The following is a 14,803-nucleotide window of genomic DNA, read 5'->3' on the forward strand; positions in this document are numbered from 1 at the left end:
GTTGTCAGATTTCTACATATAAAAAATATAAACATACTAATGTAAGAACTCATTATATTATTCATTCCAAACCAAAAAGTACTGAAATTAAAATAGTTTCATGAGCTTGAGAGAAAAAGTTCTCATGGTTGAAATAGATGAAATAATGGCAACATTGATAATTACCACTCCAGGAAAAAGCGATGTGTAGGTGTTTGTGGTTTGTGTGTTCATCTATTTCTGTCTCCGAGGGTACAGTATGTCTACACGAGAAAAGATTTCCCCCGGAGAAATCAGTCAAGCGAAAGTGCTAAGACAGACGCGTGTTCAAACACGACAAAATAGCTTCATAACCTCAGAGCCAATAACCTGCTTCAAAGTCTGAAAACGTTACATGCGCCTCAGCAAATGAAGATGATTATGTTCAATTAAAACATGTTGACACATGGGTTTCGAGCTGGTGAGCTCCCGCCACAGTCAGAGGGATGAGGGCACCAGATGGGCCATTTGGGGGACGCTTTGCACTTGGCCTTATAGTAGTGGTATACTGTCCCCAGGCTGTGTGATGGCTTGATCTATATTTATGCCTACAAGAACATTCAGCACCAGGATACCCTGAAAACATGAGCACATGTGTCAACAACACAATTTTAAGAAAGAACAAAACAAAACACGCGCGCACACACGCACACACAAAATCAGTATAATGGAACCTAACGCAATGGTCCTGCAATGCTCTCTTCTTTTGAAACCCATTAATTTCACATCAGGTAAGACAGGTGCTCATTAGAGATGCATAAATAATACATACGAAAAAAATATTAAAGGCAATGTTGGTTATGTCAAAGGCAAATGTGACGACATGCTCGCAAGCACACAAACACATGTATGCATAAACACACCCTAGCCTAATCGTCACCTCCTGAGACTCAGTCAACACAAATAAATCAGCAGCCTGCCTCACAGCGTGAGTATGCGTCTGCATTTGTGTGTGATGTGTGTTTTCACATTAATGCTACTGGATATGAATCATTTTACATAGCCCTTGGCTGTAACTCACAAATTTACCTGGTATTCATTAGGCCAAAAGGTGGACACGGCGAGTTCAGCTTTCAGCCAGCCTTTACCTGCAGAACATAATTAGAGCCAACATGAGGAAATGAAACATGCACAAAAGTGCAAATCAACAGAATAAGTGCAACTTTACCAGTGTAGGACGTCACGTTCCATATTGGGTTTGCCAAAGGACCTTTGTTTACCTAGAAGTAGTATAATAGAATGTTTTACAGCACATGATTTGTAGATTTACAAATTCAATGACAAGGACATGTGATGGTTTATTTTAGCTAAGGGGCTGGTTACCAGTGTTAGCGCTCAGTGCCAGTATGAAGGACTAAGTTTAAAATATTCTTTAAATATTCTAAAACCATGAAGCCATTATATTGTCATTCATGGTCATCAAACTGTAAAAAGCTCCAAATGGATCAGTTCCAGTTTGTATCATGACATAAGGATGCAAAATATTAAAAACATTTTTTGAAGTTACAGTAATTTAATATAAGTACTGCGATGTTGATAGCAGTTGTGGTATATCTATTATCTTCTTTACAGTCTTTTGCATCTGCGCCTCCATCAACTGCTCACCTTCCACATTTTGGTTAATGTCATTCATGTCCAGTGTGAGCATCTGCTGCAGTTAGACTCTGTCCAACTGACTAAATGTTATGTTAACATGAAAAATGCAAGTTCAAAACACTTAGAATATATTGTGATGTTTACATTGTGCCACCTGAACAAAAAATATGATCAATTTAAAACTTCGGAAATCTGACAGAATTAAATAAAAAAGAAAAAGTAAAATAAATACTAAAACACACGATTTAAGAAAACTAAATTTAATTTCACTTGGAACCAGAAAGTGAGATGGGTTTTTGGGTTTATCAGATTCATGTTTTAATAGGATACTCTTTTTTTCCTTTCCTTTTTCCAAGTCAGCAAATGTAAGTTTGATGCACAAAATGTGGGAATATTTCACAAAAAACAGATGATATTTTCCTCTAAGTTTTCTTTGTTGTTTTAACTGGAGGGACTCTGGTTTCCATCTACAGTTGGGACAAACAAAAGCCTTCATTTGCTTAAATTAATGCATTCCAGCTCATCAAATGTAACCTAAGGGAAGAAAAAAAAATTCCTCACAGATGGTGGTTAAGGTTTACATTTGTACTTAATTTATACTTTTTTTCTTCAAGGGATAGACAAAAACTAAATAAAGTAAAGCAATCATTCTCAGACCATTAAGCCGCTACGACTGGAGGCTCCTTCACAAAGGTGGGGAAAAAACTAGACCAGTTTCTCTGGTTTAGTACTCAGTACCTTCACCAGGATGTTGAGGGTTCCTGGGCTGGAGCCATCAGGGCTTGTCAGCAGATAGTTGAAGTCGATACAGTGAGTGTCGTTCTCTTTCATAACTGGCAGCTGGAACCTGGCCTTCTCCCCAACATCATACTGAGAAACATCCACAAACATGTAGGAGCCTGAGTGCAGGAAAGGACAAAGCACAAGTACAGTTAAGTAGAGTCAGAAGATCAACATCCCAAATAATCAGACAAAGTAAGAAACTTGTGAATGCAACCCAAGAATGAGTTCCTTTTTGTGACCGCTGTTTCTGTTTGTGCACACAATACTTATTCAAATCCAGGGCCTAGAGAGACTGCTTAATGAGGAGGCAGTTTGTGTGAAGACAGTCAGTAGAGTGACTGTACTTGCCAAGAGTGGGCTGCATGCCCACAGCTTGTCTTGCATGTACCTACATGTATAAACCCACTGCTCTGTGTAGGTTCTTTTCAGCATTATGCATAAAAATTACCCAGAGAGCATTTCTCAGAAAAACAGCAGTAAATTTAACCCATGACTAACAGACGTCTTTCATTTGGGACAAACAGGATTTAAGTCAAAGTCAGCTTATAGTTGTGTTTTCTATCTGCTTCCTGGTTCGTTTTCTGATACAGATACCCTCGAGTCTTTGCCTCCACAATCTAAACATTTTTGGACTTTTTCTTGAATGCGCTGGGTTTGTGGTGCTGAGACAAAAGTTTGATTAGTTTTAAACAAATCTGTGACTGAGTTTGTTGTGTAAGAGAAGCATCTTAAAGGAACCTCGTCGATCAATAAAGACGCTCAAATTGAATTTTATATTGATCAGGTTTCATTGAAACTGTTCCATAAGATGTTGAAATGTTAAATGTTGTAATCATAATATATATTGATATAATTGCCCATATGTTTAGTTCACAAAAAATGAATTCCCTTACTTTAGATAAACTTCCAGTTTATTTAATAAGTATGTTATGCAAGCTAGTGCTATCTCTGTGCAATATTAACTTTGACAAGAGAACTGGTTAAAAGTGAATACGGACAAGCAATTTTTTTTAACAAAGCGTAAATATAGGTTTCTTTTTAAAAATCTGTTGCTTTCTACAATAAGTTGGTGAGAGGACGGGTTGCTATTTTGGTCAGAAAAGTCTTGAATCTCAGTTTCTCTGGATGAGAAAATTAGTGAATGCATTTTAGACTTTGGTGTACTACTAAGCGCTTTAATACTTTATATTCCCAATGGAGCACTGCAGAAAGTGAAGCAAAAAAAAAAAAACTTAATCTGGGTGTACAAAGAGCCAGCCCATCCAGATGTTCTAGTAATCAGCTAAGACCTTCACCAGATGTTGCTGCTCTGAAATATGATGAAATGCAATACTTCCCTCCTTTGTATTAATTTGATAATCTAACATTAGCTGGTTATAAATGAGACATTAGCCAAACAAATTATTTTTCATTAAAGGCTGTATTTGTTCAGCAGAAGCAGCATGAAATACACAAAATAACAAAATAAGACCAGTTTGTAATGGCATTTTCCATTTATTGAGTTGAGCCATTGGACTAATCTTCGACTTTCAGGAATAAAATACATTGTCTGTATTAAAAAGAAGAATTGAAAAGATTAGCAGTAGAGCGAGACAGATGAAAACACCATATAATAGGACATGATTAACAATTACCATTAAAATATGTAATTAAACACAAAAAAAAGACAAAAAAAAGACAAAATGCCGTAAAATAGGCCTTGACAATAACAAAAGTTGTTATATTTTAATTGCATATTGTTCTATGCTCGATATACATTATACAGTAGTCATAAAAACGATTGTGATTATGAATTATTCTTTAGCTAATCTACTGTGATAAAACACTCCCTTCAGAACAAAGCGGAACATTGTGGGCTTTCAACGAAAAAACGCGAGCATCTAGTTAAGGACACATCTTTCACCACTGCAGTTATTTAAGTAGCTCCTTCTGCTTGATTTCTCCTCTTCTGTTGTTGTTAGTACCAACTCAAATCCCTACTTTTGCACAAATAACAGCTGAAATGTGTTTCCCTCTTTATTTGTTACAATAAGGTTACTTGCTGGTTGTAACTGTCACCAAAGGTCCCAAAAACAAAACCAACCAGGAGCTAAACTGATAAACATCATTCTTATTTCATACTGTTTTTGGAGCTGATGCTAAAATGGTTACAGGAGAAAAGTGTCATTAAGATAGCTGCCAGCTAAAAATACTTCTATCAGTTAGAGACCCAGATATGTCAGAGCTCACACAACACTGCAAAATATAACCTTTGGCGCCTTACCAAGTCATTACACTGCCTTAAAAATATATACATATATCCAGCAAATAGATAAACAGTGTTTTCAGTGAAGTTAACATTAAAATGACTTCCAGTAAAGTCCTACCGATGACCTACAGAATCACACTAATGATAACAACTAACCTGGGACGAAAATAGCATGGAAAAATGTGGGTAAGAGACAGTTCATGAAACTAGACGCATTCAAACACGATCTGTGGCATCCAAGCCGACTTCAGGATGCCAAGAACATCTGACACCTTAAGTCTGCCAGTTTCTAAAATGGCTGATGTCTTTGAAATGCCAAAGTCGAAAATGGCTCCTAATAGAATGATGACATAATGAGCCTGGGAAAAAAAATGCTATGACAGCCTTAAGACCTAAATGTGTCACAGAAATAACAGCTGTGTGGCAGTGATATGGAGAAACAATACAATTATTTGTTTAGTTGAACTATATTTACATTAATTTGATTTAGTTATTTTTCATTTGTTTCTCAACCTGCCAATTATTCTTAATGAACGTTAACTATCTGGTGATATGTATGCATATGAATTTCACTAGTTCAAAGGCAAAACATGATCAATGTTTATAATTAAAACCAAGCCAGACAAAATGTTTTGCTTTTTATAGCAATGATGGCCACTGGAATACATCCACATGAAGCTCTTCAGTTTTCTTCTGACTGTGTTGCATGCAGGGTTATTTGCTTTTATGGGCCAAATTCATGAAAACATGCATCTCAAGTTCAGCAGATGGGAGAAATTTGCACACATTTTGGCATTAAGAGACTAAAGACATCTTCTCTTCAGTCACAAACACGTCAAGTCCAGAATAGATCAAACTGGTGCAGAAAAACGTTTTTGGCAGCACCCCTGCCTCCTATTTCCTTCTTCTGCATCAAACTTGTAGTAACTTTTCTACATTTACCCAAACTTTATGGCCTAAGTAACTCTAATCGTGCTCCTTGCTCTAGCTATATGATAACATAAATACGAGGGCTTTTTTTTCTAACTACAGTATACACATCCAAATCCAAATAAAGAATACAAAAAATACAGTAAATAATTAAATAAGCAAAGCAGGATACATTTCAACAAGCTCTGTCCAAACAATCAGACCACAGCCTTGCTGATCTGAGCAACATACAATGCTCTTAGGAAGGTGAACAAAGGCTAATTGGACTTAGCAGTCTCAGTGCTCCACAAATCAAGCTTTACTTTGACTTCAACTGACACCACCACCATTAAGTTTATAGTCAAGGTATACCAGAGAGGCTGTCAAAAACGGTGGCTTTAATGTTATTTTTAATGATGTGTTGATGCATTTCTCGCGATTCATTATTAAAACATCCAGTGACACAGTCACAGTTTTCATCTTTGTCTTTCTTTCTCTCCTCCCTTATTTGAGAAATTGCTATTGAAAGCAAGCGGAAAAAGAGGAGACGTGGAGAGAAAGGCATGCCAAATAGGTTTAGAGTGTTACTGGCTGACAACATTATGAGTCGAGAGTATCTGCTTTAGTCTGCTGAGCCTCAGAGTTTCAGCCTGTGAATGTTCAACTGGCGCTGCACTCTTTGCCAACATAGCTTCCCAGCCCTCACCATGGTGGACTGCCAGCATCAGCCCCCAGCGAGATTACATAGATGAGTTTTAGCTCTTAAAAAATTTACTAACCATCCATGGACACTTAACACTGCCTTTGGTTCAAGGAGTGATTAGTAAGTGGGACAAATAAATCTAGGTTAAAGCAAAAAAAGTTTCACAATTGCAAACACATTTAATTAAAAAAAATAAAAACTACAGATTATTAACTGTCTTCTGACATCATCTTCGAGACATCAAACATTCACAGTGACACTATAAGAAGACTCGTGGAAGTTGCTAATCTGTTGTTATGCTGAGTATTTTTGGAGCTGCCTTTTCAAATTTTGCCATGCCTTCAAGGAGAATTGAACAATCAGCTCCAACATAAACATAGCTGCCGTGCCCATCGGCCAGGCATTTACTGTCATAACTGAAGACTTTCCTCTGTGGAAAAATCCTACTTAAATGCTGTGGCTCTAATCCTCTCCGAAGTCTCATTTCCCATTCTCTGCAACCACTGTTCCACACCCGGCTGGCATTATTAGCAGCCGGGTGTCAATAATGCACCCGGCTGCAAAGGGATCAGCTCATGATCCTGTACCTTTAGGCAAGGCAGTGAACCAACATCTCCAAGCCATTAACCTGCTTTGCGATCCCTCCGACCTGCTCATCCCACAAGGTTCTGGAGAAGTTAATGCTATGTTAATTCTAGCCATAGCAGATCTGCTCCCCTGGGAAAGGTGTTTAACCTCGCCGAGGTAGCAACTCTGCCTACGCTGCAGAGTGACACCATTTGGTATTTATAACATATAATGCAAGGCTGTCCACCAGTGGATATCCGTGTTTTGTCATAAACAACTACTTACTAGACACCAACCCACGTTTCTAGAGTAAAATCTAAGTCTATGTGAAAGCTGAGGAGAGAAGATGTTGAAATGAACTTTTCTTTAAATGTCAGCAAAGGTGGGTTACCATGATAACAAGCGTCAGAGATAAACAAAATCATTACATTGTCATGGTAACAATGTCGCAATCTTCCCCAACAAAAAGAGGACATGAGGAAAATTAAGATAAGAAATGACAAAGAGTGAAAGAAACTTTAAAAAGAATATTTTTTGTCATGTTTTGCTCTTACAGATCACTGCTCCAACATCTCTACTTTTTTCTTTGGGATTTTAATTTGATAAAGCAAGTTATTATTTGAACATTGCTCGGCTAGTTAATACTAAAACATTTTTCGTTTAACACTGTAAAGTAGGCAACCTTGCCTGTTGGCCGCTGTTGATTAATGACCTCATATTCTGTTAATTAGACACTCGGCCCTGAGGCAGAAAGATTTAATTTCCCGTTCATCATCATTGCTGAGAGAAAAAAAAAATCAACTGATTGAAGAGGGGTAGGGGAGAGAAGGAAAGGACAAGAGAGGAGAGTAAAAAGAAGGAGAGTTATAGTCTGGAGTAAAGTGTTAAGAATACCGGTTTAATGTAAAATGTCTGCATTTCAAGCCAAAGCATGCATTATAATATAACAGGAGAATTTGGAACAAGTTTCACTATAAATATAATTGAACAGAATCATGAAACATCAACACATATGAAGGATTTTGTCGGGCTTGGACTTGTTGCTACTGAAGTAAGGCACAGTAAGAGACTCTCAGAGAAGTCATAAAACATGGCCACAGGGTTTACGAAATGATTGATGATAGACACAAGACAAAAATGAAAGCATACTATGTTGCCCTGAAAACATGAACTCCTATTTTCTCTTTTACTATTAGTATCAGGAGGGACTTTCCTGAGATAAAAAGAAAGAAAGAATAAAAAGATCATAAAATCATATTAGCTGGCTTTTTGTGAAGGAGTCAAGGTTTTAAAGCTCTTAAGTTCATTAAGCAAAACATTAAGAGTGCTAAATATTTTTAGTACACTTATGTTTATGCTACAGATCATTGCAGGTGTCATTTCACTTGCCTTATGCATCACATTTACTCAACCACTAAAATGTTCAATCGCACTGTTCCTAACATTTAAAATCCCTTTAAAAAGTGGAAGTGAGAGTTCGGGCATAACAGCTAAAGTGCAGGATGGACATTTCATCAAATATCCATGTATAACATTTTACTAAATATATATATTTTCATCTCTTAAGAATGGCATTCATTATATGTGCAATCAACATCTATTCTACTTTAAACAATTAATCCAAGGACAGTTATTGAGAATTCTTAGATTTATTTTCTAAGAGTTCATATATAGACATTTTTATTCCAATAATGCAGTTGTTGATATACTGCATGTAAATTATTGGTAAAATAATATAAATGTAATAATTTAACAAAACTTAAATGTAATATATACATAAAGTTGGACGGTACCTTGTGGCAGGTCTGGTGAGACGTATGGCATTTCTTGGGTGTTGATGTGGGTCCAGTCAAAGTCATCGTAAAGGTCTTGCTGGTAGTCGCACTGAGAGAAACCCTCGTCAAATGTACAGCTTCCTGCAGACAAAAAGACATAATAAAGTTGATTTAATCCAAACAGAAAGATGGCTTGCAGAAATAAAAGTTTACTTTGATACAATATTCATTTCACTCTCCCTCTTTGATTCTTTCCCGTTTGCTTTCTTTCGACAAACGTCTGTTTGCCAGAGCTCATTAAAAAACCACCAGGAGTTCAAGCTCCATCAGTCATCACTCAAGGCCAGTCAGGATCACCTCTGACTCAAAGCAACAGAGCCTTCAGCTGATCATCTGAGCCCATCACCACAGCCCCTGGGCTAACCATGTGTGAGCTGGCCGCCTCTGGCTCCGCCTTAACAGGAAGTTGGCTCTAACACAGAGAGACGTCACTTGTCCCTGACAGCTAGCCGAACCGATCGACCCGCAGTGATATGTGGCTCATGCTGGTAATATCGCTGATAGGAACAGCATGCTGGTCACTACTAGCTATCTGATTCATTGACCTAGCAGTGATGCAGAGCTTGTGTTAATAAAATGGCTGGAAGACACATGGATAAGAAAAGCCTCAATACCATCTGATTCAAGTCTTTGCCAGTTAGCGAAAGAGAGGTGTCCTTTGTGTCCTTCATGAGCTAAAGTAGAAATGAATGGCATGCAAAGATTTGTGGAGAAATCTTCAGATTATTTGTAAATTCTGCAAAGTGAATGATGTCCCGTTTTGCACTGTAAAGATAGACACATCTTGAGTGTGCAAGTATATTTTTTTGTTGTCTGTTCAAAAATAAAGGTATAAATGAGTCTTTTAATATTGACTGAATTTGCTTCTACCATAGCTGCTTTAGCTAAGGTAGAAATTAGAAGTGGCTCTGTATTTATAACAGATGGATTGGCTGGCAGCTGGAAACAGACCATTTTCAGGTTAACCAGCCATTGACCAACTGGTCACATTTAAATGGCACATCAAACGGCAATAGGATGTGAATTTGTACCCGACTTTGGAGCATTTCATCAAACAAGGGAAGAGGCGAATGTACCTGGAATTTACCTGGAAAGATGAGTAAAGTTGCTTTGTTTTATCCTTTTGAGTTTCCAGGCTGTCTGTAATAAAATATGCTGGATTTTGGAAATTTTGGCAACCTATTAGAAATCTCAGAGCCAAGGAAATGGTCTCCACTTTATAATGCATAAAATGAGACTGCTGTTAAGTAAGTAATCCCAGCTGTTTTACATCTTGTACAGGGTGATGCTGCCTCTCCTTTAAATACAAATAATTAAGAACCAGTCAGGACAGGAATGCTTTTAAGTGAAGTATTCTGAAACAAGAATTGACTAAAATCAGTATGGAGCTTTGTAATAAAACTGATAGATCCATTTTTAAAATAACATATACTTTGTGTTGAACAAAAGCCATATAATCTCAGTTAAAAATAAGGCAGTCAAACATGAAACCATATTTGTACCTCTCCAACCTCAATGTTTGCACATTTACATACAAAGTGCACGGCAAGAATAGTATGAATATGAGGCTAGCATCTTCGAAACCAACATCAAAGCTGAATATTTTATTCCGTTGTTTAAAAACTAATTTCTTCCAGGAACTTTTGCTTTTGGAGTCTAAAAGTTATGAAAGTAAACTTAAAAAAATAATAAAAAAAACATTCAAATTCCATGTTTAAAGATGACTGAAAAACTACTGAAGACAGGTTCGTGGGAGGAGGTCACCTTTAAGCATTATCAGCAACCAGCACTGTCAGCAACATAAATCTCCTGGTATTCATTTAGGAGTTAAAGCTTCACTACCTGTGTCCTAAAGCAAATTGTGGCGGATGTGATGGAAAGCAGAACGACAGGCCCTCAGATACCCTGCTGATCCGAGCTCCTGCTGCAGAGGCATAGCAAGAGGTGACAGACGCCGCCAGAGGAGAAACAAGTTAACATCAAACTAAGCGACTGTCTTCGGCTGGCGGCTGCATAGCTGGCTGTGACTCACAGCCTCAGAGGGACACTGGATCCTCTCAGCGACATCCTTTAATTCAGCTCCTCTTTGTGAAAATCAGTTCAGTCACAATCAGTTCAATTAAGTCTTTGTCACGGCAAGTTACCAAAAGACAGGACAAAGGGAGTGCAGTGTATACCAACATGATGACTTTTTTTTTCATATTCTATAGCAAAACGATTTATCCTATGAATAAATTTACAGCTTTTGGATTAAGAAAAATGACTTTCTCCACTTTTGACGTCAAAATGTTTGTGTCCGTGTGCATGCTGTGTAAAACTGCACGATCTCTTGGTCCCCAACAGCGTGTGTCGGCTTACATCTTGCTGCCATGCAGTTCTCTCTGCGTGGTTCAAAAAGAGCAACGTGTGAAACGCTGGTGAGGTTGCAAGTAGAGTTCCAGAAACATTTATTGGAAGAATGCAGATTTTGGGGCTAGAAAACCAAACTAGCAAACCTGGGTGAACACAGCATCAGCACAATAAACCATCTTTCAATTACAATATTCCTTTTTGTATTATCTTCATTCAAATGGATTGATTTTCATATCTTGTTATTGTATTCATTTTCCTTGCCTGCTTTGTTCTGCATGCGACTCAAAGTTTCTGCAACCTATCATTGGAATCTCTGATAGAAGGTCACCCTGGACAGCAGTTTATTACAATGTTTACCAGCACATCAGAAAAGTAATCATTTGGATTTACACTTTACTTTTGGTGAGCTAAAAGCTCTAGGCTCTCTAACTTGTACTGTTTTTACACTGAGAGATGTAGCTATGGTACATCAAATACAAAAGGACAGATAAACTAAAAATCAAACCAATGTTTTCATGTTTTTTTTTTATATATGATTTTCTGCAAAATTGGAGCAAATCTGTTTGGCCATGTTCTGGCATTTTAGGGGCACTTAACCTTGGGTTGCAAACTCCAGAGTTTTTGGTCTTCTTCCACCTCTTTAACGTTACCTTCATACTACACTGGCTGGATTTAAGCAGACCATGCTTTAAATTTGTGCACAAACTTTATTAGAGGTGCTCCACCTTGGCTCAGCAGAGAATAAAACATTCCAGTGCTCCAAATTTTCATTCACTGGGTTAAGGAAATTTGTTCAAACAAAGAAAAATCCTCAGCTCTTGTTTGGACATCTCTGAATGACATACTAAACACAGTGCTAGTGTGTATGTGTGTATGTTTGTGTGTGATTGAGCTGCAAAAATAGCATGAAACTGTCTGCACACATACAAATATCAAGTTAGCTCGTGGCTTTACTAAATGTGTAGCCAGCAAAAGGCAACACAGAATCACTGATACATGCAAATCCATGCTGCCAATAATGAGCCAAGCAGACCATGAACTCACGTTTTGCCGTAAAGGGGGAAAAAAGAGTGAACAAAAAGCCAAAATCTGTTCCACTGTCGCATTAAACTTTTTTTTTTTTTTTACAACTTAAATTTGGCAGCAGGATATCTTTTTAAAATCGTATTGCTGTCACTAAATCTTATTTCTCACTTTAGTGAAGATTAATGTTCTGGTTTTTGTTCACTTAGGATGATCTAAAAATATTTTCCACAATGCTCAAATACTGAGTGGGATAATTTTGTATTACTTAATTTTTCAAATTCAGAAGAGTTCATAGAGTAAGATCCCTGCACTATGCCTTTAAAACTTAAAGTTGATAATGCCATGGCATGCAAGCTTTTAATCTTAATTAACAATATTTGAGTTAATTGGAGGCACGGTTGTGGGTGAATTTTAAGCCAACATCTCAGACACACTGCTTCCTTGTGTGATTTCATAGAAAAATGAAAATTAGCCGGCCAATATATCAGGAAGAGAACCTGGGAGAACTCCAAGCTTGGTTCATCCTTGCATACTATGACTAAAAGTGCCAAGTTCATCTGTTCAGACAATTAAAAAGGATTGAAGGCCGCTTAGAGAGGAAGAAGCCAACTCAACATGACGGGTCTTCCAGTGGACAGAGAACCTAAGAATATCACCAAATTTTTTACAAAGTTATTGAAACAATGAACAGTCGGTAAGTGTGCAAGTCAGCCATCAGAACTGATTCAGTTGCACTTGTTCTGTCAGGAGGAATGGGACGAAATGTGAGCATGTGAGTCTAATATCTGGCACTTTGAAATATTTTGGTAACCTTGTCTGGTGTATAACAGAAAATATTCTGTCTGTCAGACATTGAGAAAAGAAAACAGCTACTGTAGGATAAAACATCATTGGAAAATGTGTATTTGCCCTCATGAAAAATTTCAAAGCTTTATTAGAAGAGTTGGCAACACTGGCCATAAGGTTCACCCTTTTTTTCCAGAATCTGCATTTTTCAGAATGTACTAATGGAAAAATGTGGTATAACTAATCTTTACAACAGCTTTCAAAGTGCATGTATATGCATGAGTACTTGTCCAGATGGGTCATTATTGCCACCTTCTCCTACATTACAAGGACACACATGCACACCCGCGTTCGCGCACAAACACACGTACAGGGCAAGAGAAAGAAAGAGGGAGAAACACACGGACTGCATGTTAATCACTTCCTAATCAGCTTCTCTGATTGGTCGTCTCACTAATAAAATAATGGTGACTCATTTGCATAATAAAATAATTAGAAGGACTTGATAAAGGCTCAAGGGCAGAGACAGGAAACCATACACACACCCACTCACACATCCACAGCGACACAGGATGGCTGCAGTCTTCTCTGAAAGACTGCTGAATGGCTCAGACAACATCTGCCACCATCACTCAAAATCATTTTGCGTTGATTTGCATTGACCTCCACCTACATGAGGTGAAACAAACAAAAGCGCCTTCACTAAAACTCTTCAAAAACATGGATCTGTACGTGCCCTGGGGGGCTGGAGGGAGTCCTAGGAGGTAAAAGGGGCATCTCCCAATTGTTAGTGTAGATCAAGATTATTACTTGGCAAGGACCAGACGGTGTTACAATGGGTAGTTTGATTAGCTTTTGCTCCCCCTGTAGTAATCTCACTGATCTGCAGAAGAGGCAGTATTAAATCAGATCTAACAACTGCTGTGTATGAGCAGAAGTGTCATTTCTTTCAGGAACATCCTTCAGAAGGTCTAAGCTAAAAACTGGACTCATCATCAAATCTAAGAACCCCAAGACAATATTAGTTTCTTGGTGCAAAATAATCATACTGGGTTATGTCTTACTGAAACTAAGACTGAAGGCAAGGTGATAAAATTATATAGGTTCAGTGATAGTGTGACCTTGATCATATTTTAACTATAGCAGTTTTAAACTGTTATGACCTCTAGAGTCTTACATTTATTAAACATTTGGTCACTTTTCAGATCCCACAGAAAGACACATTTCTACAGTTGGAGTATCAACATTTATGGATCCACTGCATCTAATAAAAATATGCTATTTGTATTTCTTATACAATAACAATAATAACAGTAATAATAATAGGCAGCCATAAGAGGCAAATCAGCAGAAATTGGGCTCTGAATTCTGAACAGGGAATCTGTTGTAAAGTTACAAGTTCATGGAGATTATTAGCATGCAAGAAATGCATCTTCAATGAAGTCGAGTTCACTACATCATTATGTCAGAATAACCTTCATGACCCGAGTGTCTTCAAATAATGATACTTTTTATATATATATATATATATATATCAGTGCAACTTTTTTGTATCTGTTCAAACTAAAAATCCTTCAAAAGCTCAGAGGACTGTAACATTGTTAGAGGTCAGCTGGTTGAAAACATCTTCACGTTTTAGCCCTGATTGTGAGCCAAGATGAAAACGTCTAAATCTGCTCAGGAATCTGAAGGGCCCAGGAGAAGACACACTATCTCACCCTCGCAACAAATTCTGTCTATAATCTACATAAAGTACAAACCCTCTGCCTCCTTCTCACCACTCTGTCTGTCTAGTATTTATCAGGAGAGCTCTGTTTCAGGCTGCTGGCAGAGATGTTATCACCGGAGAGCAGATAAGACAACATGAATGAGGGAAGGTGAAGCAAAGGGGAAGGGTACGGAGGATGAGGAGGGAAAATGTAGCACTGGGACAAAGAAAGGGGGGATTTCGAAGGATGAAGTGTGAATATTGTAAAAAAA

At 37.7% G+C, this 14,803-nt stretch overlaps 1 protein-coding gene across 2 annotated transcripts in view; it reads right to left on the reverse strand.

The window, feature by feature from the left end:
* Positions 1-14,803, reverse strand: part of ptprk (protein tyrosine phosphatase receptor type K) — a 100,660-nt gene that overhangs the window by 51,671 nt on the left and 34,186 nt on the right. For both annotated transcript variants that reach the window (XM_088002088.1, XM_088002089.1), the window contains exons 2-5: positions 8,618-8,740; positions 2,353-2,513; positions 1,187-1,238; positions 1,048-1,106 (exon numbers count right to left, since the gene is read on the reverse strand). In XM_088002088.1, the coding sequence (XP_087858214.1) occupies positions 1,048-1,106; positions 1,187-1,238; positions 2,353-2,513; positions 8,618-8,740 (395 nt within the window). The remainder of the gene's footprint in view (positions 1-1,047; positions 1,107-1,186; positions 1,239-2,352; positions 2,514-8,617; positions 8,741-14,803) is intronic.

The sequence above is a fragment of the Poecilia mexicana genome, unplaced genomic scaffold (assembly GCF_051168715.1).
Source record: "Poecilia mexicana isolate PSO_F unplaced genomic scaffold, ASM5116871v1 scaffold_21, whole genome shotgun sequence".
In the NCBI taxonomy this organism is placed as follows: domain Eukaryota; kingdom Metazoa; phylum Chordata; class Actinopteri; order Cyprinodontiformes; family Poeciliidae; genus Poecilia; species Poecilia mexicana.